The sequence below is a fragment of the Neolamprologus brichardi genome, chromosome 15 (genome assembly GCF_056152115.1).
Source record: "Neolamprologus brichardi isolate AB-2024 chromosome 15, ASM5615211v1, whole genome shotgun sequence".
NCBI lineage: Eukaryota > Metazoa > Chordata > Actinopteri > Cichliformes > Cichlidae > Neolamprologus > Neolamprologus brichardi.
Window position 1 is genome coordinate 31,269,034 of NC_142118.1, and position 23,757 is coordinate 31,292,790.

Here is a 23,757-nt window from a genome sequence, read left to right on the forward strand (position 1 = left end):
GTGGAAGGGAGCCACTCGGGCTCAAATGCTCTGATGTTTTTGCGAGACAACAACAAAACATACTGCTTTTCTTTGACTGGAACTGGACCTTTGTATATACATTGACAACTGCATATCAGAATCAGAATACTTTATTAATCCCTAAGGCAAATGTAAGGAATAGCACGAATATATACAAATCGCACAATTATACATACAATTATTAAGAATATTGCACAGGTGATTATACATAAATATCAAGACTCTAACCTGTGAAGTTTGTCATTTTCTGTACACACACACACACACACACCTATACGGGTTTCTATGTATTGCAAGGACACTTTTTCCAAACCAGCCCAGGTGGTGGACTATGGGGACACCACTTTCCGCTTGCCCCTGAGAGATGCTGAATACGTCAAAAAATCTGTTTTGAGCCACAGAGCACAGATCTCACTTCAAAGTTCCTATACACGCAACACAACTAGAGATATAAGAACCTGTTTTTTTGCAACCTTATCAGGACATAGATAATTAGGTGAGAAGCCCCGCCTATGAAAATATTAGACATTTTAACACCCAACAGGATTTGTAAGGACACTGGCTATACAACACACATACCTGTCACCAAAGTATATTATAGGGCCAAAAATGAATAAGTGGGACATGGCTAAACTCAAACACTACTACTGCATATTAAAATTAATAGTTAACAAAACGTGGTCTTATGACAAAAATCGAACATCACAAAACACAAAGACCTGAATTTGAGAACTAGCTCAATGCAATTTGCAAAGACAAACCTTATTCTTAGATTTGTATTGGAGCCATCACATATTTATAATGTGAATTCCCTATAGTCTTTATGAAATGTCTAATGCTCAAGTCAAAGCAATACAGGGATAAGAGTTCCAAAGGTAACTTTTCAACCATGAATTTACAGGTCTTCTCTGTTAAAGGCTAGCAATTAAAGGTTAGATTTCCTAGTTGGTATATTATGCATTTACATTAAGCACATATCTTCCTTAATTTGAGTTATACAACTGCTGATGAGAATTTGCTTTTAGGAACTTTTCCCCTCAGTATAAGAAAGCCTCACTGAAAGACAAATATTCAGTTCCAAAAGAAAAGGTTCCAGGGTTGTGTATCTTCAGAGTTCTTGAATTGGTAATAAGATACATGCTCAAGCACAGAAAAGGTGCTTTTCACATATCATGTTCCCTTTAAGTACGGTCTTTAGAGACAAAAAAAAATTATATATATATATATATATATATAAATAAATAATAGCCAATCTGATGGTGAATACTCAAGTTTATTTCAACAAGAACACGTGCTTTTTGCAAACATGACATATATGTCAAACATCTGTGTATATATTTTTGTAACTTGATTAATCGTTTAGCGGCTGTTCCTTTTTTTTAGAGTTATGCCGCGGTTCCTGACGAAGTCTCTCACATTTTGAACAGAGCGACTGTCTAATACAGGACGTTCAGCATTTTTACACTGTTTGATTTCTGTCACAGTGGCTAGTTTCCCATTTGCAATGTGCCCACGGAAATGTCTCATGACTGCTGCAATCTCTTTGGGAGACCATGGACATTTTTGTCTCCTTCTAGGATTTTCCCCTTCTGCGCCATTTCCAGGGAATGCTACAAGGGGGAGAGAAAATAAGATCAGCTTACTTTTGATTTGTTAATTATTAAGTTATTATAAAGTTACTCTTCAAGAACAATATGGATGTAAACATCAAATCCATTTCATGGTACACATATCAAAAAGAAGTCCAGGCATTAACCACAGCATTTTTTCACTTGGTTTAAATAGCTGTGGGGCTTTAGATTTACACGGGGGTTTGGCTTTTTGCCATGTTAGATAAATACAGTGTCTTAAAAGCTATATTCTGATTAGAAGATCTAGCTCGTTCTTTCCCGCAAAAACATTAACTCAAAGAAAACTATTAAAGATAGAACTTCTAACTATGTGAATGCCACGGGACACCCAATTACAAAGTGACATTAGTTCCCATCCAGTTTCATCATGTCCTCCTTTATTGTCCTCTACTTCCAATCATGCAGAATCCAGGTTCAACCCATTACTTCAGCTTTGTCCTCTGATCTTTTCACTTAGTTTGTCAAGCAAATTATTCCTCATTTCCACCACTCTTATTCTCATGTGATTTTGTACTGTAACAGTAGCCCAGTTCAGACCTGGCATTATGACAAGTTCTGGGTGATCAGATACAACCAGCATTAATGAAAACTCTAAAGATATCCAGGATACTTTGAGGACTCATTCAAGATCCAGTGATGTAAGGCACACATTTGTTTCCATTCCTCTGAAAGTCAAAACAATCTGTTCCGAAGACAATGTAGGACAGTCTACTCTGATGTCATACTCAGCAAAACAAGATGACTCACATGAAACCTCTTTCTCATTTGATAAAAACCGTGAAACATGGGAGATTAAAAAACATTTGAGTCAGAAATAACTCGTGCAAAAAAATATTAGTTTAAAGATGTACACATTTACAGAATCACCAACACTGACAATAAACTCTCATATTGTCTCTTAAAATAAAAATAAAAAGATTTCAATCAAAAGGTGATCTAACATGCCAATGTAGTTTTCATATATGGTTTAAAAAGCAAGATAAGCAGTTTCCCATCTTTGTTTTCGAATAGTTATGAACATTTGAACTGTTAATCAGGCTTTTGAAGATGATTAATGGTAAGTATTAATATGCAATATTAGTATTTAAGCTGAGTTTACTGGAGCTTTAAGTGAGCCAACTTTCAAGTCGATGTGTACTGTAAACCTATGCAGACAGATCAGTATTTAAGGCTTTACTCTCACCATCCACTGGAGCACAACTTGGGCGTCATCAAGATATTACAAAATAGAGCAAAGACACAGCGGCCAGGGAAGCACAAGAACATGACATCAAGAAGGCCCCGAGTAAATGAGGTTATCCCAGCTGGACTTTTGTCAAACCTGGGAAGGCACCTAAAGAACGCTCCAGCCAATCCAGGAGCGAAGAAGGACAAGAACAGCTGATACGGATTTTCTTAAAAGATAACGTCTCTGTGGCTTTCAAATCCCAAAACTGAAATAAGAACCAAAATAAGAAAAGTATTCTAATGTTGAACCTGAGAAGAAAATTCCTCATGCCAACTTTAAGGTCATACTGGATATTAGTCATGAACTATGCAATGTTTGTAAAATTCTGGCATGTCATATTGACCAAACTTTCATATCAGATCTTGTCAAACACTGTTACAGAGATAACCATTTGCTAGTCTGTTGTTCAAATAATCTGTTCAAAGGTGTCTTGATATTTTAAAATATTTTATTCTTGTGGTACCTCGTGATGTGCCTTCTCCAGCCGAGTCCACATCTGTAAATAGAAAAGTAAAACAAAAATATCACAAACAACATGAGTGGCTTGGTAATCATGGAAGAGCCATCAATATGCAGGGTGGTGGATAGTTATACCGTTTGAGGTGTTTGGAGGTTCCTCTACAGGTGGCATAGTACTCCTCCCTATAGTACAAGGAGTATTTTAGCTCAATATAGCAGTCACATTTTCTGTTCCTGTTTAGACTTTCCTTTAACACGAAAATAATTTTCACTAACAAGGAGAGAGGCACCCATAAATACAAGCAATCCTCAGGTCCATAGCTCAGTCCTAAAATGACTGAAGAAGTTTAAAGTTACATTGACCATTTCTTCAGCTGGCATATCAGTGAATTGTCATGATATATCTGCAGTACCAGTTAAAACTTTGGACACACCTGTTTATTCATTCTGAATTTGAATAAGCATTGTGTCTTTTCAAAGTAATCTTAACTGCATTTCCCAAAACTAGAAAGCATTTTACTAGAAATAAAACATAAAAGCCATCTACAAAGATGAAAGACATCAAAAATCCCGTCAAACACTGTTACAGAGATAACCATTTGCTAGTCTGTTGTTCAAAGATGTCTTGATATTTTAAAATATTTTATTCTTGTGGTACCTTGTGATGTGCCTTCTCCAGCCGAGTCCACATCTATAAATAGATAAGTAAAACAAAAATATCACAAACAACACGAGTGGCTTGGTAATTATGGAAGAGCCATCAATATGTAGGGTGATGGATAGTTATACCGTTTGAGGTGTTTGGAGGTTCCTCTACAGGTGGCATAGTACTCCTCCCTGTAGTACAATGAGTATTTTAGCTTAATATAGCAGTCACATTTTCTGTTCCTGTTTAGACTTTCCTTTAACACGACAATGATTTTCACTAACAAGGAGAGAGGCACCCATAAATACAAGTAATCCTCAGGTCCATAGCTCAGTCCTAAAATGACTGAGGAAGTTTAAAGTTACATTGACCATTTGTTCAGCTGGCATATCAGTGAATTGTCATGATATATCTGCAGTACCAGTTAAAACTTTGGACACACCTATTTTACTAGAAATAAAACATAAAAGCCATCCACACAGATGAAAGACATCAAAAAGCTTGTCAAACACTGTTACAGAGATAACCATTTGCTAGTCTGTTGTTCAAATAATCTGTTCAAAGGTGTCTTGATATTTTAAAATATTTTATTCTTGTGGTACCTCGTGATGTGCCTTCTCCAGCCGAGTCCACATCTGTAAATAGAAAAGTAAAACAAAAATATCACAAACAATATGAGTGGCTTGGTAATCATGGAAGAGCCATCAATATGTAGGGTGATGGATAGTTATACCGTTTGAGGTGTTTGAAGGTTCCTCTACAGGTGGCATAGTACTCCTCCCTATAGTACAAGGAGTATTTTAGCTCAATATAGCAGTCACATTTTCTGTTCCTGTTTAGACTTTCCTTTAACAAGACAATGATTTTCACTAACAAGGAGAGAGGCATCCATAAATACAAGTAATCCTCAGGTCCATAGCTCAGTCCTAAAATGACTGAGGTCGCCAGTCTCCCACAGGACTAACACAGAGAAAAACAACTATATGCAATCACATTCACATCAATGGGCAATTTAGAGTGACCAATTAACCTAACCCCAGTTTCTTTGGACTGTGCGAGGAAGCTGAAGTATGCCGAGAGAACCCACGCAAACATGGAGAAAACAACTCCATGTTTGCGGACCCTGGACCGATGAACTCAGGACCGTCTTGCTGTGAGGCAACAGTGCTAACCACTATGCTAACGTCCCGCCTTATCGACTGGGCAGCCAAGTCCAATAAGTGCACTTGCTGGGGTTAGGATAAGCGGAAGAGATGTTCTCGGCATACCTTGTAAAAATGTAAACACAATACTCCAACAGTCCAGTTATAAGACAATCATCATCAGTGGGCACACTGTAGGAAGTGGGTAATACTGTCAGAGGTCCCTGGAGGTACCTCAACAAATTGCCTAGTTCCCTTTTCTGTAGTTGAATAGTGTAGCTCAATATTAATGCTCTGTTGCGTTGTGGTTGATTCATTTACACACATCTCTGGCTAGATATCTGTAGCATCACAACACAAAACTATCAATGTAAGTACTATTACATTTTTTGTACTGATCTGGTTAGACCTTTCTTTAGTGACATTATTTGACAGACATCAATCTTTATGACTATGTCAAGAATAGCTTAAGCAGTGTATTAACCTCAGCCCAAAACAAATTAAGACATTTTCAATACTTAAGACTTACAGTGCACATATAATCCTTACTACTACCTTTTAAATAACTGTGTATACCTGAAACATCTCACAATATTGCATTCAACTGAATACTACATAAATATGAGTTGTTTGTTGGTGCATTTACCCATTTTTGTTTGTGCTGGTGGGTATTCTTTGTCAGCCTCGCCGTCTTCACTCTCACCAGAGTCTGTCAAGTCTAGGTTATCTGACAAAAAAATATGTTAAGCAGCATCTTGATGCATTCTCAATCATCCAGGTAAGTAAATCTCCAAGAGTTGATTCTGTTCATCTGGACATAGCGTTTTGTGGGAAAAACGTTTCGTCACTCATCCAAGTGACTTCTTCAGTCTCAGCTTACTGCAGGTTTCCCCAATCTTATAAACAGTACATTTGCATAATGACTGAAACCAGCCCACTGAAGGAACAATGGGCTGGGAGGTCAGTTCCTTAATCTTAATTATGCAAATTCTCATGACCATTGATCAACAACCACTGACCAAAACCCACTGATCAAAGACCACTGATCAATAGCCATGAGTACCATACACAGAGAGTTGGGGAATGGCTGCAATCACAGCACTGTAAGATGGCCTTAGGCCCCCTCCTTGATTATGAATCGAGGCATTCTGAATGCATCAAGACGTTTTAACCCACTTTGGCAAGGACGGCCTGAAGCTTGTACGTCAGTATGAGCAAACAGCACGTAAGATGGTGGATTACAGGAACCACCTAAGATTCAGCCTCAGATGCAGACAAAACCGGATTACTCCTAAAAGTCTGCAAATGAGCTCTTCGTTAAAGGCTTCCGGGCAACAAAAATCCTCCAGAAGGCACAGCATCAGTTGCTTAATGAACGGGTGAGGCAAACAAATTTTACCATGGACATGCTAAAATCTCAAGAGGAGCGGATCCAACAGAGACTGACAATGCTTCTAGATGAGAATACTCTTAAAAAGGTGTTTGACTTTACTGAGAAGGCTCGTCTAGCACAGCACAAGAAGTCTAAGACCAGGCAACAAAGGAAGTTTGACTTACTTGTTGTACGTCGGAAACCACGGCAAAATACGGAGAGTGTCCTCAGTGACCAGAAGAGACAAGGATGCGACACAGAGGATGTGGACAAGTGGGTGAAGAATTTGTCTGACAGACAGCTCACCGAAACAGAGAAAAACATCCTTGCTCAAGGGCTGAATTTTGCTGCAAATCACAGTTTGGCCATAACAAACACCTTGTTCGAACATAAGAGTGTCCACAAATCCCGCTAGTGGAGCTGATCACAGCCACAGAAACAGCAATTCGTAACAACAATATTGCAGAAATGGAAGCATAGCAACTACAGACGAAAGTTTTGGCTGTCTCAGCAATGCAAAGCCCCCAGCATCCAAAATCACCATGGAGAGGAAGGTGCTCCACCTGGAGACTCTGTTGTCCTGCTGGGAGACTTCAATGCTCACGTGGGTAACGACAGCAAGACTTGGAGGGGCGTGACTGGGAGGAACGGCCTCCCTGATCTGAACCCGAGCGGTGTTTTGTTATTGGACTTCTGTGCAAATCACAGTTTGGCCATAACAAACACCTTGTTCGAACATAAGAGTGTCCACAAGTGCACGTGGCACCAGGACGCTCTAGGCCGCAGATCGATGATTGATTTTGTAATCGTATCACCAGACCTGCGAACATATGTTCTGGACACTCAGGTAAAGAGAGGGGCTGAGCTGTCAACTGATCACCACCTGGTGGTGAGTTGGATCAGGTGGCAGGAGAGGACGCTGGACAGAACCGGTGCACCTAAACGCTAGGGGTGCAACGATACTCGTATCGATATTGAACCGTTTGATACAGTGCTTTCGGTTCGGTACGCATATGTATCGAACAATACAACATTTTTAATTTATTTTATCAACTTCCCTTCTGACGATGCTGTCTGTGTTGAGCGCTCAGTGGATCTGCGCTCGACAGTGCAGCCTAGGCGGAGTAGTCGAACGCAGATTCACTGAGCGCAGGGCAAGCTAGTGAGACAGAAGCTAAGCTCGTTGCAACATGGCAAATTGAACCTCCCCCACCCTCATTCAGATCTGGCGTTTGGAACTATTTTGGTTTTCATGTGAAGTATGACCCTGAAGGTAAGCGCGTCATGGATTAAAGTAAAACAGTATGTTGGATGTGCCAGCAATGCTCAATTACATGGGTGGGAACTAGTGTGTTAGCGCAGTTAGCTCGTTGTGTTGGCCGTCCAGCCCCACGCACAAGGCAATCCGCAGTAGCTCGTTAACGGAGGTGTTGTGTCGTTAACCTCATTTCAGATTAACGCTGACAGCACTAGTGGGAACACAACGAATATGACTGCACATTTACTCCGACATCATCCTAGTGCAAAGACAAGTGGAAGCAGACAAAAACAACAAGCACGCATGCTACAAACTTTACCCGAGTCATTTAGACAGCCGTTAGCACATGATTCTCCTTATGGGGACCTGATATATTTAATATGGTGCTGAGAATATAGCCCAGAAGAAGCGTATAGTATAGCTTTTATTTTGGAAAGAGCCATTTCTCTGTAATAAACTCTCTTTTCCAAAGATGAGTGATTCCTCAATCAGACACAGGGCTCGCAAAATATATGTCAATGCTTTTGCATTCTTTCGGAAATGTAGCTGGGTAATTATATCATTGGCATCGGTGAGCCACTGTCAATATGTGACATATTGAAATTGCGTTTGAATTTGCGCTTGTTTTTTGCTTTCACTTTGCAATCGTGCGAACTGCGTATAGAGAGCGACAGTACTGATTGGTGAGTGATGATAATTTGCGCACCAATTCCTCTGACATCTTATCAATCGTTAGCTTACTATGCAAACATGACAAGTGAAATCTCCCGCAGCAAGCTTAAACATGTGAGAGGTTGATCGCGCAGAGAATCGCTGAGCGTTATGTGAGTGCATGTGTAAAAGCAGCAGGATATATATTTTAGTTCTGCTGAGCCAAATAAGACAGGTCAGTGTGAAGAAGTGACAGCCAAACAAAGCTTACCACAAAACGGAAAAGTTATGACAAATCAGACTATAAGGCAAAAAGAAAGTACAGCTTTATGGTTTCATGGACAAAAGAATTTCTGTGGCTGCAATATGACGAGCTAAATAACCAGGGCTGCACATAAGTGGTCCGCAGGTGCGCATTCGCTGTCAAAATAAAAAACGCGCACAAGATAAGAAGTTGCAACGCGTGTTTGCGTACATAGGATTTTCTGGAGGAGGACAGACATTTGTTTAGAACTCTTAAAGATGTTGAAGAAGCAAAATCCTTTAAGCAATTACTTTGGTGTTCCTTCACCTCCAAAGAAATGGAGTCTGAACCACAAAAGAAGCGCGTATTCTCAGAAAAGTGGTTGCAGGAGGTGAGCTGGCTTCAAACAAATGATGAACGCACAGAGATGTGGTGCAGAATGTGCCGTGAAAATTTAATAAATGACAAATTAATAAAAAGGCATGAACATTTTTTTTGTATCGAAAAAATATCGAACCGTGACACCAAAGTATCGAACTGAACCGAACCGTGAATTTTGTGTATCGTTGCACCCCTACTAAACGCGTAGTGAGGGTGTGCTGGGAACGTCTAGCAGAGGCCCCAGTCCGCAAGATCTTCAACGCACACCTCCGGCAGAGCTTCAACAGCATTCCGAGGGAGACTGGGGACATTGAGTCCGAATGGACCATGATCAGCGTCTCCATTGCCGAAGCTGCTGCATTGAGCTGCGGCCGCAAGGTGGTTGGTGCCTGCCGTGGTGGTAATCACCTAACCAAATGGTGCACACCAGAGGTGAAAGGAGCCACCAGGCTGAAGAAGGAGTCCTATCAGGCTTGGTTAGCCTGTGGGACTCCGGAGGCAGTCGACAGGTATCGACAGGCCAAGCGGAATGCGGCTCGGGCAGTGGCTGAAGCAAAAACTCGGGTGTGGGAGGAGTTCGGGGAGGCCATGGAAAAAGACTTTCGGACTGCCTCGAAGAGATTCTGGCAAATCGTCAGGCGTCTCAGGAGGGGAATGCGGTGCTCTACCTGCGCTGTGTATAGTGCTGGCAGAGCGCTGCTGACGTCGACTGAGAAAATTGTCAGGCGGTGGAAGGAATACTTCGAGGACATCCTTAATCCCACTGACACGTCTTCCGAGGAGGAAGCAGAGTCTGGGGATGAGGGGAATGACCTACCAATTTCCGGCGGCGAGGTCACTGAGGCAGTTAAACAACTCCTTGGTGGCAGAGCCCCTGGTGTTGATGTGGTCCGCCCCGAGTTCCTGAAGGCTCTGGACGTTGTAGGGCTGTCCTGGTTGACACGCCTCTACAATGTTGCGTGGAGATCAGGGGCAGTACCCCTGGACTGGCAGACCGGGGTGGTGGTCCCCATCTTTAAGAAGGGAGACCGGAGGGTGTGTTCCAACTACAGGGGGCTCACACTCCTCAGCCTCCCTAGGAAAGTCTATGCCAGGGTGCTGGAAAGGAGAGTTCGTCTGCTAGTCGAACCTCGGACACAGGAGGAACAATGCGGTTTTCGTCCTGGTCGCAGAACACTGGACCAGCTCTTTATCCTCTCAAGGATACTTGAGGGTGCATGGGAGTTTGCCCAACCAGTCTACATGTGTTTTGTGGACTTGGAGAAGGCATTCGACCGTGTCCCTCAGGGTGTCCTGTGGGAGGTGTTGCGGGAGTATGGTGTATCAGGCCGATTATTACGGGCCATTCGATCCCTATACAACCGTTGCCAGAGCTTGGTTCGCGTTGCCGGCAGTAAGTCGGACTCGTTCCCGGTGGGTGATGGGCTCCGCCAGGGCTGCCCTTTGTCACCGGTTTTGTTCATAATTCTTATGGACAGGATTTCTAGGCGCAGCCAAGAAGTGGAGGGCTTTCACTTTGGTGGCCTCAGAATCTCAAGTCTGCTTTTTGCGGATGATGTGGTTCTGTTGGCTTCATCGGGTGAGGGCCTCCAGCTCGCAATGGAACGGTTCGCAGCCGAGGGTGAAGCAGCGGGAATGAGGATCAGCACCTCCAAATCTGAGGCCATGGTTCTCAGCCGGAAAAGGGTGGAGTGCCCACTCCGGGTCGGGGATGAGTTCCTGCCCCAAGTGGAGGAGTTCAAGTATCTCGGGGTCTTGTTCACGAGTGATGGGAGAAGGGAGCCGGAGATTGACAGACGGATTGGGGCTGCGGCTGCAGTGATGCGGACGCTTCACCGGTCCGTCGTGGTGAAGAGGGTGACCGAAAGAACGAGATTGCGGACACAAGCAGCAGAAATGAGCTTCCTCCGAAGGGTGGCTGGCCTCTCCCTCAGATATAGGGTGAGAAGTTCGGCCATCCGGGAGGGGCTCAGAGTAGAGCCGCTGCTGCTCCACATTGAAAGGAGCCAGCTGAGGTGGTACGGGCATCTGACAAGGATGCCTCCTGGGCGCCTCCTGGGCGAGGTGTTCCGGGCATGTCCCACCGGGAGGAGGCCCCGGGGCAGGCCAGGACACGCTGGAGAGATTATATCTCTCGGCTGGCCTGGGGACGCCTTGGTGTTCCCCCGGATAAGCTGGAGGAGGTGGCTGGGGAGAGGGAGGTCTGGGCCTCTGCTTAGGCTGCTGCCCCTGCGACCCGGCCTCGGATAAAGCGGATGAAGATGGATGGATGGACGGGTGAGAGATGTCATTACGGAGGCAGATGAAACCATGGTCTTGTACGACGTTACATCTCTCTTCACTTGCATCCCAGTCACGGAAGCATTGAAGGTAGTCCGTAAGAGATTATGACACCAACCTCAGCAACAGGACCACTCTCAGCATCGACCAAGTGTGTTTGCTTTTGGAACTGTGTCTTCATTCCACCTACTTCACATACAAGGGTCAGTTCTACAGGCAGAAACATGGGTGTGCCATGGGCTCCCCAGTTTCACCCATCGTGGCCAATTTGTACATGGAAGAAGTGGAAAAGAGGGCTTTGCTATCCTACCCTGGAACACCACCAATCCATTGGTTCAGGTATGTGGATGACACCTGGGTGAAAATCAAATCTCAGGACGTACCACAATTCACGGATCACATGAACTCTGTGGACCGACACATGAAATTCACCAGGGAGGCTATGAAAAGTGGCAGGTTAGCTTTCTTAGACTGAGATTTCCATCAGTAATGGGGGACATCTAAAAGCTGACGTGTACCGTAAACCTACACATACGGATCAGTATTTAAGGTTTGACTCTCATCATCCACTGGAGCACAAACTGGGTGTCATTAGGAGCGAACACCATCCCCACTGACACAGCGGCCAAGGAGGCAGAAGAACATCACATCAGGAAGGCCCTGAGTAAATGTGGTTATCCCAGCTGGACTTTTGTCAAAGCTGGAAAGGCACCTAAAGAAAGCTCCAGCCGATCCAGGAGAGAAGGACAACTGCTGCCCAAGCGAAAACCTGTAGTGATCCCGTATGTGTCAGGAGTATCGGAGCAGTTGAGACGCATTTTATCTAAACACTGGGTCTCTGTGGCTTTCAAACCCCAAAACACTGTGCCAAAAACTAGTCCACCCCAAGGATCGGGTCCCCCGACACAAACTGAGTAAAATAGTGTACGCTGTTAAGTGCCAGGAGGATTGCCAGGATTTATACATCGGGGAAACCAAACAACCTCTGGCGAAGCGCATGGCACAACACAGAAGAGCTCTCTGTGAATGGTATTCATGGCCATTGATCAGTGGTCTTTGATCAGTGGGTTTTGGTCAGTGGTTGCTGATCAATGGTCGTGAGAATTTGCATAATTAAGATTAAGGACTGACCTCCAAGCCCATTGTTCCTTCAGTGGGCTGGTTTCAGTCATTATGCAAATGTACTGTTTATAAGATTGAAACCTGCAGTCAGCTGAGACTGAAGAAGTCACTTGGATGAGTGACGAAACATTTCTCCCACAAAACACTATGTCCAGATGAACAGAATCAACTTCAGCTATGTCCAGATGAACAGAATCAACTTTTTGGAGATGTTAAACAGCAGGTACAAACATTCCTTGTTTCTCTTAACAGCTTTAATGTAAAAGTAAGGTTATTAAATATATTGTGTTAAGAACACTCAAAAGCTTAAAAACTAGACACCTTAAAATACTATCTACTTAGAAATACCTTCAATTTCAATCTCTTCCAATGTTTTGCCTTGGAGATTTCCAAGGGTCCCTTTCTCCATGGCAAGTAGTAGTTTTGATATTTTTGCCAGCTGGGTTGTAGCCTCTGGAAGTCTGTAAAATTCTCTGTGGACACGGATATCATGGCCTAGAAAGTCAGCAACTTGGTCAAGCTCGTGATTTTTTAGGTTCAAGACGTGTGACAAAGTTGCAACATGCTTGCGTAGCTGTGTTGACCTAAGGAGTTCAGGACTTTGTGCACCACAGTCATTTGCATAAATCCTGAGACAGTCCTGTCCTCTGTAAGGAGTCAAACAGTTGGATCTTGCAAAGAGGAAGGGGTTTTCTTCCGGGACTCCACACTCTAGTCTTCTGCTTATGAGCTGCGTTAGGGCTTCAACCATGTCTGGTGATAACAGTACAGCAACCTGCTCATCAACTTCAAAGGAGGACGATGCCATGGGCACAGCAGCTTGAGAACGGTCAGGGTGCTCTGAAACCTTGTGCAAGCAAACACAAAAGTACATTAACATCCATTCAACACAGATACGTTGAGACTATACAATACAGTTATGAAGGTACACTGGTTATTGACATAAATGAGGTAAATGTAATGAAGTAATATTGAGTGAAAATTAATTCTCCAGTGTGAACCAACATGACTCTCGGCAGTATCCACACACAGTCCTCATAATGTAGGTATCTTACATTAACCAACACTATAGGACTTGTGTCTAACACCCTCACTATCAACATCCAAACAACTCGGCTGTGTTCTTGTTACAATAATAACAACACCAGAAAATTACTCACCTGCTCATCAACTTCAAAGGAGGACGATGCCATGGGCACAGCAGCTTGAGGACGGTCAGGGTGCTCTGAAACCTTGTGCAAGCAAACACAAAAGTACATTAACATCCATTCAACACAGATACGTTGAGACTATACAATACAGTTATGAAGGTACACTGGTTATTGACATAAATGAGGTAAATGTAATGAAGTAATATTGAGTGAAAATTAATTCTCCAGTGTGAACCAACATGACACTCGGCAGTATCCACACACAGTCCTCATAATGTAGGCATCTTACATTAACCAACACTATAGGACTTGTGTCTAACACCCTCACTATCAACATCCAAACAACTCGGCTGTGTTCTTGTTGCAATAATAACAACACCAGAAAATTAGTCACCTGCTCATCAACTTCAAAGGAGGACGATGCCATGGGCACAGCAGCTTGAGGACGGTCAGGGTGCTCTGAAACCTTGTGCAAGCAAACACAAAAGTACATTAACATCCATTCAACACAGATACGTTGAGACTATACAATACAGTTATGAAGGTACACTGGTTATTGACATAAATGAGGTAAATGTAATGAAGTAATATTGAGTGAAAATTAATTCTCCAGTGTGAACCAACATGACTCTCGGCAGTATCCACACACAGTCCTCATAATAATGTACCTGAAAGCTTCATACACTGCAGGGTCTCTGTTACACAAAGACTTCAGAGCCCATCTTTCAATAGCCTTACGCATCCAAAACACACACAGTCCTCATAATGTAGGTATCTTACATTAACCAACACTATAGGACTTGTGTCTAACACCCTCACTATCAACATCCACACAACTCGGCTGTGTTCTTGTTACAATAATAACAACACCAGAAAATTAGTCACCTGCTCATCAACTTCAAAGAAGGACGATGCCATGGGCACAGCAGCTTGAGGACGGCCAGGGTGCTCTGAAACCTTGTGCAAGCAAACACAAAAGTACATTAACATCCATTCAACACAGATACGTTGAGACTATACAATACAGTTATGAAGGTACACTGGTTATTGACATAAATGAGGTAAATGTAATGAAGTAATATTGAGTGAAAATTAATTCTCCAGTGTGAACCAACATGACACTCAGCAGTATCCACACACAGTCCTCATAATAATGTACCTGAAAGCTTCATACACTGCAGGGTCTCTGTTACACAAAGACTTCAGAGCCCATCTTTCAATAGACTTACGCATCCAAAACACACACAGTCCTCATAATGTAGGTATCTTACATTAACCAACACTATAGGACTTGTGTCTAACACCCTCACTATCAACATCCACACAACTCGGCTGTATTCTTGTTACAATAATAACAACACCAGAAAATTAGTCACCTGCTCATCAACTTCAAAGGAGGACGATGCCATGGGCACAGTAGCTTGAGGACGGTCAGGGTGCTCTGAAACCTTGTGCAAGCAAACACAAAAGTACATTAACATCCATTCAACACAGATACGTTGAGACTATACAATACAGTTATGAAGGTACACTGGTTATTGACATAAATGAGGTAAATGTAATGAAGTAATATTGAGTGAAAATTAATTCTCCAGTGTGAACCAACATGACTCTCGGCAGTATCCACACACAATCCTCATAATGTAGGTATCTTACATTAACCAACACTATAGGACTTGTGTCTAACACCCTCACTATCAACATCCAAACAACTCGGCTGTGTTCTTGTTACAATAATAACAACACCAGAAAATTAGTCACCTGCTCATCAACTTCAAAGGAGGACGATGCCATGGGCACAGCAGCTTGAGAACGGTCAGGGTGCTCTGAAACCTTGTGCAAGCAAACACAAAAGTACATTAACATCCATTCAACACAGATACGTTGAGACTATACAATACAGTTATGAAGGTACACTGGTTATTGACATAAATGAGGTAAATGTAATGAAGTAATATTGAGTGAAAATTAATTCTCCAGTGTGAACCAACATGACTCTCGGCAGTATCCACACACAGTCCTCATAATAATGTACCTGAAAGCTTCATACACTGCAGGGTCTCTGTTACACAAAGACTTCAGAGCCCATCTTTCAATAGACTTACGCATCCAAAACACACACAGTCCTCATAATGTAGGTATCTTACATTAACCAACACTATAGGACTTGTGTCTAACACCCTCACTATCAACATCCACACAACTCGGCTGTGTTCTTGTTACAATAATAACAACACCAGAAAATTAGTCACCTGCTCATCAACTTCAAAGGAGGACGATGCCATGGGCACAGCAGCTTGAGGACGGCCAGGGTGCTCTGAAACCTTGTGCAAGCAAACACAAAAGTACATTAACATCCATTCAACACAGATACGTTGAGACTATACAATACAGTTATGAAGGTACACTGGTTATTGACATAAATGAGGTAAATGTAATGAAGTAATATTGAGTGAAAATTAATTCTCCAGTGTGAACCAACATGACACTCAGCAGTATCCACACACAGTCCTCATAATAATGTACCTGAAAGCTTCATACACTGCAGGGTCTCTGTTACACAAAGACTTCAGAGCCCATCTTTCAATAGACTTACGCATCCAAAACACACACAGTCCTCATAATGTAGGTATCTTACATTAACCAACACTATAGGACTTGTGTCTAACACCCTCACTATCAACATCCACACAACTCGGCTGTATTCTTGTTACAATAATAACAACACCAGAAAATTAGTCACCTGCTCATCAACTTCAAAGGAGGACGATGCCATGGGCACAGTAGCTTGAGGACGGTCAGGGTGCTCTGAAACCTTGTGCAAGCAAACACAAAAGTACATTAACATCCATTCAACACAGATACGTTGAGACTATACAATACAGTTATGAAGGTACACTGGTTATTGACATAAATGAGGTAAATGTAATGAAGTAATATTGAGTGAAAATTAATTCTCCAGTGTGAACCAACATGACTCTCGGCAGTATCCACACACAGTCCTCATAATGTAGGTATCTTACATTAACCAACACTATAGGACTTGTGTCTAACACCCTCACTATCAACATCCAAACAACTCGGCTGTGTTCTTGTTACAATAATAACAACACCAGAAAATTAGTCACCTGCTCATCAACTTCAAAGGAGGACGATGCCATGGGCACAGCAGCTTGAGAACGGTCAGGGTGCTCTGAAACCTTGTGCAAGCAAACACAAAAGTACATTAACATCCATTCAACACAGATACGTTGAGACTATACAATACAGTTATGAAGGTACACTGGTTATTGACATAAATGAGGTAAATGTAATGAAGTAATATTGAGTGAAAATTAATTCTCCAGTGTGAACCAACATGACTCTCGGCAGTATCCACACACAGTCCTCATAATAATGTACCTGAAAGCTTCATACACTGCAGGGTCTCTGTTACACAAAGACTTCAGAGCCCATCTTTCAATAGACTTACGCATCCAAAACACACACAGTCCTCATAATGTAGGTATCTTACATTAACCAACACTATAGGACTTGTGTCTAACACCCTCACTATCAACATCCACACAACTCGGCTGTGTTCTTGTTACAATAATAACAACACCAGAAAATTAGTCACCTGCTCATCAACTTCAAAGGAGGACGATGCCATGGGCACAGCAGCTTGAGGACGGTCAGGGTGCTCTGAAACCTTGTGCAAGCAAACACAAAAGTACATTAACATCCATTCAACACAGATACGTTGAGACTATACAATACAGTTATGAAGGTACACTGGTTATTGACATAAATGAGGTAAATGTAATGAAGTAATATTGAGTGAAAATTAATTCTCCAGTGTGAACCAACATGACTCTCGGCAGTATCCACACACAGTCCTCATAATAATGTACCTGAAAGCTTCATACACTGCAGGGTCTCTGTTACACACAGACTTGAGAGCCCATCTTTCAATAGACTTACGCATCCAAAACACACACAGTCCTCATAATGTAGGTATCTTACATTAACCAACACTATAGGACTTGTGTCTAACACCCTCACTATCAACATCCAAACAACTCGGCTGTGTTCTTGTTGCAATAATAACAACACCAGAAAATTAGTCACCTGCTCATCAACTTCAAAGGAGGACGATGCCATGGGCACATCACCTTGAGAACGGTCAGGGTGCTCTGAAACCTTGTGCAAGCAAACACAAAAGTACATTAACATCCATTCAACACAGATACGTTGAGACTATACAATACAGTTATGAAGGTACACTGGTTATTGACATAAATGAGGTAAATGTAATGAAGTAATATTGAGTGAAAATTAATTCTCCAGTGTGAACCAACATGACACTCAGCAGTATCCACACACAGTCCTCATAATGTAGGTATCTTACATTAACCAACACTATAGGACTTGTGTCTAACACCCTCACTATCAACATCCACACAACTCGGCTGTGTTCTTGTTGCAATAATAACAACACCAGAAAATTAGTCACCTGCTCATCAACTTCAAAGGAGGACGATGCCATGGGCACAGCAGCTTGAGGACGGTCAGGGTGCTCTGAAACCTTGTGCAAGCAAACACAAAAGTACATTAACATCCATTCAACACAGATACGTTGAGACTATACAATACAGTTATGAAGGTACACTGGTTATTGACATAAATGAGGTAAATGTAATGAATTAATATTGAGTGAAAATTAATTCTCCAGTGTGAACCAACATGACTCTCGGCAGTATCCACACACAGTCCTCATAATAATGTACCTGAAAGCTTCATACACTGCAGGGTCTCTGTTACACACAGACTTGAGAGCCCATCTTTCAATAGACTTACGCATCCAAAACACACACAGTCCTCATAATGTAGGTATCTTACATTAACCAACACTATAGGACTTGTGTCTAACACCCTCACTATCAACATCCAAACAACTCGGCTGTGTTCTTGTTGCAATAATAACAACACCAGAAAATTAGTCACCTGCTCATCAACTTCAAAGGAGGACGATGCCATGGGCACATCACCTTGAGAACGGTCAGGGTGCTCTGAAACCTTGTGCAAGCAAACACAAAAGTATATTAACATCCATTCAACACAGATACGTTGAGACTATACAATACAGTTATGAAGGTACACTGGTTATTGACATAAATGAGGTAAATGTAATGAAGTAATATTGAGTGAAAATTAATTCTCCAGTGTGAACCAACATGACTCTCGGCAGTATCCACACACAGTCCTCATAATAATGTACCTGAAAGCTTCATACACTGCAGGGTCTCTGTTACACAAAGACTTCAGAGCCCATCTTTCAGTAGACTTACGCATCCAAAACACACACAGTCCTCATAATCTAGGTATCTTACATTAACCAACACTATAGGACTTGTGTCTAACACCCTCACTATCAACATCCAAACAACTCGGCTGTGTTCTTGTTGCAATAATAACAACACCAGAAAATTAGTCACCTTCTCATCAACTTCAAAGGAGGACGATGCCATGGGCACAGCAGCTTGAGGACGGCCAGGGTGCTCTGAAACCTTGTGCAAGCAAACACAAAAGTACATTAACATCCATTCAACACAGATATGTTGAGACTATACAATACAGTTATGAAGGTACACTGGTTATTGACATAAATGAGGTAAATGTAATGAAGTAATATTGAGTGAAAATTAATTCTCCAGTGTGAACCAACATGACTCTCGGCAGTATCCACACACAGTCCTCATAATAATGTACCTGAAAGCTTCATACACTGCAGGGTCTCTGTTACACAAAGACTTGAGAGCCCATCTTTCAATAGACTTACGCATCCAAAACACACACAGTCCTCATAATGTAGGTATCTTACATTAACCAACACTATAGGACTTGTGTCTAACACCCTCACTATCAACATCCAAACAACTCGGCTGTGTTCTTGTTGCAATAATAACAACACCAGAAAATTAGTCACCTGCTCATCAACTTCAAAGGAGGACGATGCCATGGGCACATCAGCTTGAGAACGGTCAGGGTGCTCTGAAACCTTGTGCAAGCAAACACAAAAGTATGTTAACATCCATTCAACACAGATAAGTTGAGACTATACAATACTACACTACACTACGGTAAATGTAAATATAATATGTACCTTTACTCTCCATGGCCAGTCAGAGTCACCGTAGTTGTATGTTATTTCTTCCCCCGGCTTGATGTCTTTTATGGCAAATAAACAGAGATGAGGCTTTCCATTTACTGTGATTGTCCTCATTTTGCTGTTTGGGCTCACGTGATCGTCATTCACCAGTCTGCCCAATGAGCCATCCTCTCTGGCTGCATCAATGCTGAGATAACAAAACATGTAAGACACAAAATTACACAAGGTTTATAAAAAGGCTGAACAATTTGATTACATTTTTAATTATATGGATTTGTAACAAGCTAGCAGTTTGTCTTAATGTGGTCGTCACAACTTTTGCAAAAAGTAGGCTGAAAAATGAATTATTTTAATTTACATACCACAATTGTTGTCCATTGTACCTGAATTCAAAAAGAAAAACCTTTAAGGTGTCATGGTACAATCTTGTTCTGTTTTCATATTCCTTCTTGGTTACAACGTCTCCGCGATATTCCAGAAGGAAGTCTCCTTTGTTATAGTTGCACCTACTAAACACTCCTCGACCTTACAAAGAAAATAGAAAATGTCAACATGGGTCTACTACAATGGTTAAACTTATGACTGCGCCAAAAATCCTCAACAAGTATCCTAGTACCTCACCTTTTACTGAATTTATGAATTTCACTTCAAATCCATCTTTGTCCTGCCCCAAAGATGAAAATTTTACTGCTTCATCTTTTGGTTTAATTTTTGCTCTCGGGGGCCTCATTGCAATACACTGTCTCAGAAAAAGAAAAAAAAAAATAGTACAATTTATTTAATATTTCAGGAAAATAGTTGATAATGAAAACTGATCTTTCACAGGAGGTGTCTTTAACCCTCTGGAGTCAATGGTATAATCGGCTGTTTTTGACTACTTTTGATTTAATTGTTTTATCGGCTCATGTTCATTTATCCACCACAATAGGAAATGAGATTGTTGGGTTTTTCTCTGTATCTATGAAGCGCCTTGAGGCGACTTTTGTTGTGATTTGGCGCTATATAAATAAAATTGAATTGAGAGGCAATAATGTATCTATGTTTTGTTTTTTAAGAAAATACCGTTTTTATATTTTCCTGCACTAAACTTGACAACAGTTTTCAGGAAAAAGCGTAAATTGTGTATCATAACTCTGGTTTTACTTGGCCTATCAACACATTTTTAAAAACTGTTATATACGCATGTTGCTGATACACCGTAAATTGGTCATATAATCTGCACTCCAGAGAGTTAAATGTTAGCTACCTCGGTTATCTGAAATGTCTCATTAATAGCGTGTCACCTATATTTCAGCGTTGCTTAAAATCTGGAGACAGTGGGATGGATGAATAAATATTAACATCTCAGTAATTTCAAATGTTACAGTTTAACTAAAAAGGTGTGTGTTAGACTAGGTATTTAACCTTGACTAATTAAATACACAACCGCGTGTCATCAAAAAAGCTAGCTTTAGCATGAGAATTACATTGAAATACAAAACTCAATCAAGGAATATACACCAAAGAAAAATCTCAACAAAACTAAATCTGACCAGTTGCTGGGCTACAAAGCTGGCAAAATTCGAAAGTTTAAAGTTTAAAGTTACCTGTTGGCTTCTCCACACCAGCATCGGTGTCGGTACTCCTCAACTCGAAGTCACGAAGTGAGGGGGAGGGGTGAAAAACAGCTCATTGGCTAAAAAGTGGTCAGGTGATGAGAGTTCTGACTTTTTTATGGAATTTCAGTGAAACATTTACAGTGACGAAGGACTGAGTTTTATTGCATTTGTTTGTTTATAGGAAATTCCTCTTTTAAAAAGTATTTAGTTATTTATTTGAGGCAAAGGTACACTACAAGGGAATACATGTTTCCTCACACACCACCAGCCGAGGTCCACCACTGAAGCAATGGTTTTACACTTGCATCTGCATATGTTAAACAAATCTGAGATTCAACCAACAACATAGTGTGACATATTTTAGATCCTTATGTTAAACCAGCATGTATCAAGATGTGGCTTTCTTCGGAAAAATGTATTTAATTATTATATTTTTGTTCTGATCTTTTGTTTGAAGATACAGAAGGTGCATCCTGAAACCAATGAATTTATCACTAGCAATTATGGACAGTTTGAGAAACCAAACATTGTTTTGTTTAGCAGTACAGAATAAATGAGATCATATGATATGACTAAAAAAATCTGAAACTAATAAATCCTATGGAAATTATACAGTGTAAAATTGGCTCTGTTTACAATATAGAACAAGCAGAACAAAACCTTAAAGAAACATGCCATTTTCCTGCATTAGTTATTAGTTATAACAACAAACTTGACAGATTAAATGCAAAACATGTATGTTAGGTTGAATAGATATGATAATTTGATAGTAGTTATTGAGTGAGTAGTTGTTTGGCTGTGTGTTATAGACAGGGGTGCACATAACTGGTACGCAGGTACGAATGCGTGACAAAAATTAGGAATGCGTAGTGACACTTTGCGTACTTGACTGTCTCATTTAATCTTACATGTGTTGCTTGTCACCAGCTAAATGTCCAAAAAAACAACAGACATTAAGCAGCTTCTTTGGTGTGCCACCACTAGCTAAGAAACACCAACCAGAGCCAGAGAAAAGACTTTTTTCAGAAAAGTGGCTCCAAGATGTGCCGTGGCTTGAAGCTAACAATCACATCCACATCTAGCAGACAAATCAGGTGTGTTTTTTAAAGGCTCAAAGAATTTTAACCATCCTTTATTTGACAAACATGAAAAAAAGTAAGGTGTCACGGTTCTGGGTCATTTTGACCCAGCATTTTGAGTTCTTGTGTTTTGGTTTAATTTTGGATTGTATTCTGATTCTTGTGCTTTGTTGATTATTAGTAGAATTCTATGTTTTTGTTTATTCTTGTTAAGGGATTAGTTCTTAGGTTTTGTGTCTCATGTTTAGTGTAGATTTGTTCTGGTGCCCTCCTGTAGGTTTAGTTTAGTGTCTAGTCTGCATCTTTGTGTAGTTGTTTCTTGTTTCCTGTTTTATTGTGAAGGTCCGTGTCTTATGTGAGTGTATTCAGTTTAGCTTCCCTTGTCTCGTCTCGTCAATTACTTCCAGTTGTGTTCCCCACCTGTGTGTATTTAAGTCGTGTCTTCTCGTGTGCTGGTCGCTGGTCTGTCTGTGTTTCAACCGTGTTCACCCTGCTGTCCAACTTCAGGTTCAACTGCTCACCTTCCTTCATGTTCGTGTTCATGTTTGCTGTTCAGTAGTTTAGTTTGTCCCAGTATAGATTAGTTTTGTTTCCGTTTTGCCATTTCCACCTTGTGCTTTATTTTTTCAATAAATCTCCTTCGCATCTACGAGTACCTGCGCTTGGATCCTCATTTAATTCCTCCACATGTCTCATCCCGTTCGCTGTGACATTACTGACCAGCCACATTATGGATCCATCGGCATTTGCCCCACCCAAGGAACTTCAGGAGGTCATAATCGACTCTGCTTCCAGGTTGGTCAACCTATGGCTAGAGCATAAGGGAGAGTGAGCTGCTCCGCGCTGTGGAAGCCAGGCTACAGCAGCTCATTTCCGGCCACCCCTGGCTATTGGACTAACTGCACCCGCTCATTCAGGATTTCATTCTCCACAAACTTCATCTTCACCCTCCCCCTCTCAGTCTGCAGCCCCGCCTGCAGCTCAAGTCTGCAGCCCCGCTGCCTGCAGCTCGGTCTGCAGCCCTGCTGCCTTTAGCTCAGTTGCCAACTCCACCACCATTATCATCTCAACCATTACTTCAGTCGCCCTCAGTTCAGTCTGCTGCCCAGCTGCCCTGAGTTCAGTCTGCCATTCAGTCTCCTATGTTGCTGCTAGCTCAGCCAGTAGCACGGCTGGGGGTTCTGGAGAGCCCCGCCAGTGTCACGTCTCGTCAGCTGGGGGTTCAGGAGAGCCTAGTCAGCGTCACGCCTCGTCAGCTGCACGGTCCGAGGAGCCCGTCCGGCATCACGTCTCGTTAGCTGGGGGTCCCGGAGGACCCAGCCAGCATATCCTCGTGTCCGCTG

General features: G+C 41.8%; 1 protein-coding gene and 1 long non-coding RNA gene across 4 annotated transcripts; both read right to left on the reverse strand.

Moving 5' to 3' along the window:
• Window positions 1-1,275: 1,275 nt before the first annotated feature.
• On the reverse strand, window positions 1,276-13,315 carry LOC148098580 (uncharacterized). Of its 2 annotated transcripts, XM_087852691.1 has the most exons (9): window positions 12,784-13,315; window positions 5,774-5,854; window positions 4,719-4,766; window positions 4,588-4,620; window positions 4,129-4,176; window positions 3,998-4,030; window positions 3,475-3,522; window positions 3,344-3,376; window positions 1,276-1,631 (listed from the first exon to the last, which is right to left on the reverse strand). In XM_087852691.1, the coding sequence occupies exons 1-9, from the start codon at window positions 13,313-13,315 to the stop codon at window positions 1,381-1,383; spliced, it is 1,107 nt and encodes a 368-aa protein (XP_087708817.1). In that variant the 3' UTR covers window positions 1,276-1,380. The 2 variants fall into 2 exon arrangements, with proteins under 2 accessions (XP_087708817.1, XP_087708816.1); XM_087852690.1 differs by lacking the exons at window positions 4,588-4,620; window positions 4,719-4,766 and having other exon boundaries at window positions 12,784-13,256.
• A 6,427-nt stretch (window positions 13,316-19,742) lies between these two features.
• On the reverse strand, window positions 19,743-23,178 carry LOC148098581 (uncharacterized). Of its 2 annotated transcripts, XR_015720748.1 has the most exons (4): window positions 21,324-23,178; window positions 20,359-20,476; window positions 20,100-20,262; window positions 19,743-19,924 (listed from the first exon to the last, which is right to left on the reverse strand). It is a non-coding gene; the product is annotated as an uncharacterized LOC148098581 (long non-coding RNA). The 2 variants fall into 2 exon arrangements; XR_015720749.1 differs by lacking the exon at window positions 21,324-23,178 and having other exon boundaries at window positions 20,359-20,547.
• Between the last annotated feature and the right edge of the window lie 579 nt (window positions 23,179-23,757).

What these genes read in the sequence shown, in the direction of transcription:
- LOC148098580 (XM_087852691.1), bottom strand. Translation starts at nt 13,315, where the DNA reads ATGTTAATGTACTTTTGTGTTTGCTTGCACAAGGTTTCAGAGCACCCT. An exon ending in GGAAGAGATTGAAATTGAAG is followed by an intron (nt 5,855 to 12,783) that starts GTATTTCTAAGT and finishes TTTTTTTGTCAG; the next exon opens with ATAACCTAGACTTGACAGAC. An exon ending in ACCTTCAAACACCTCAAACG is followed by an intron (nt 4,621 to 4,718) that starts GTATAACTATCC and finishes TTCTATTTACAG; the next exon opens with ATGTGGACTCGGCTGGAGAA.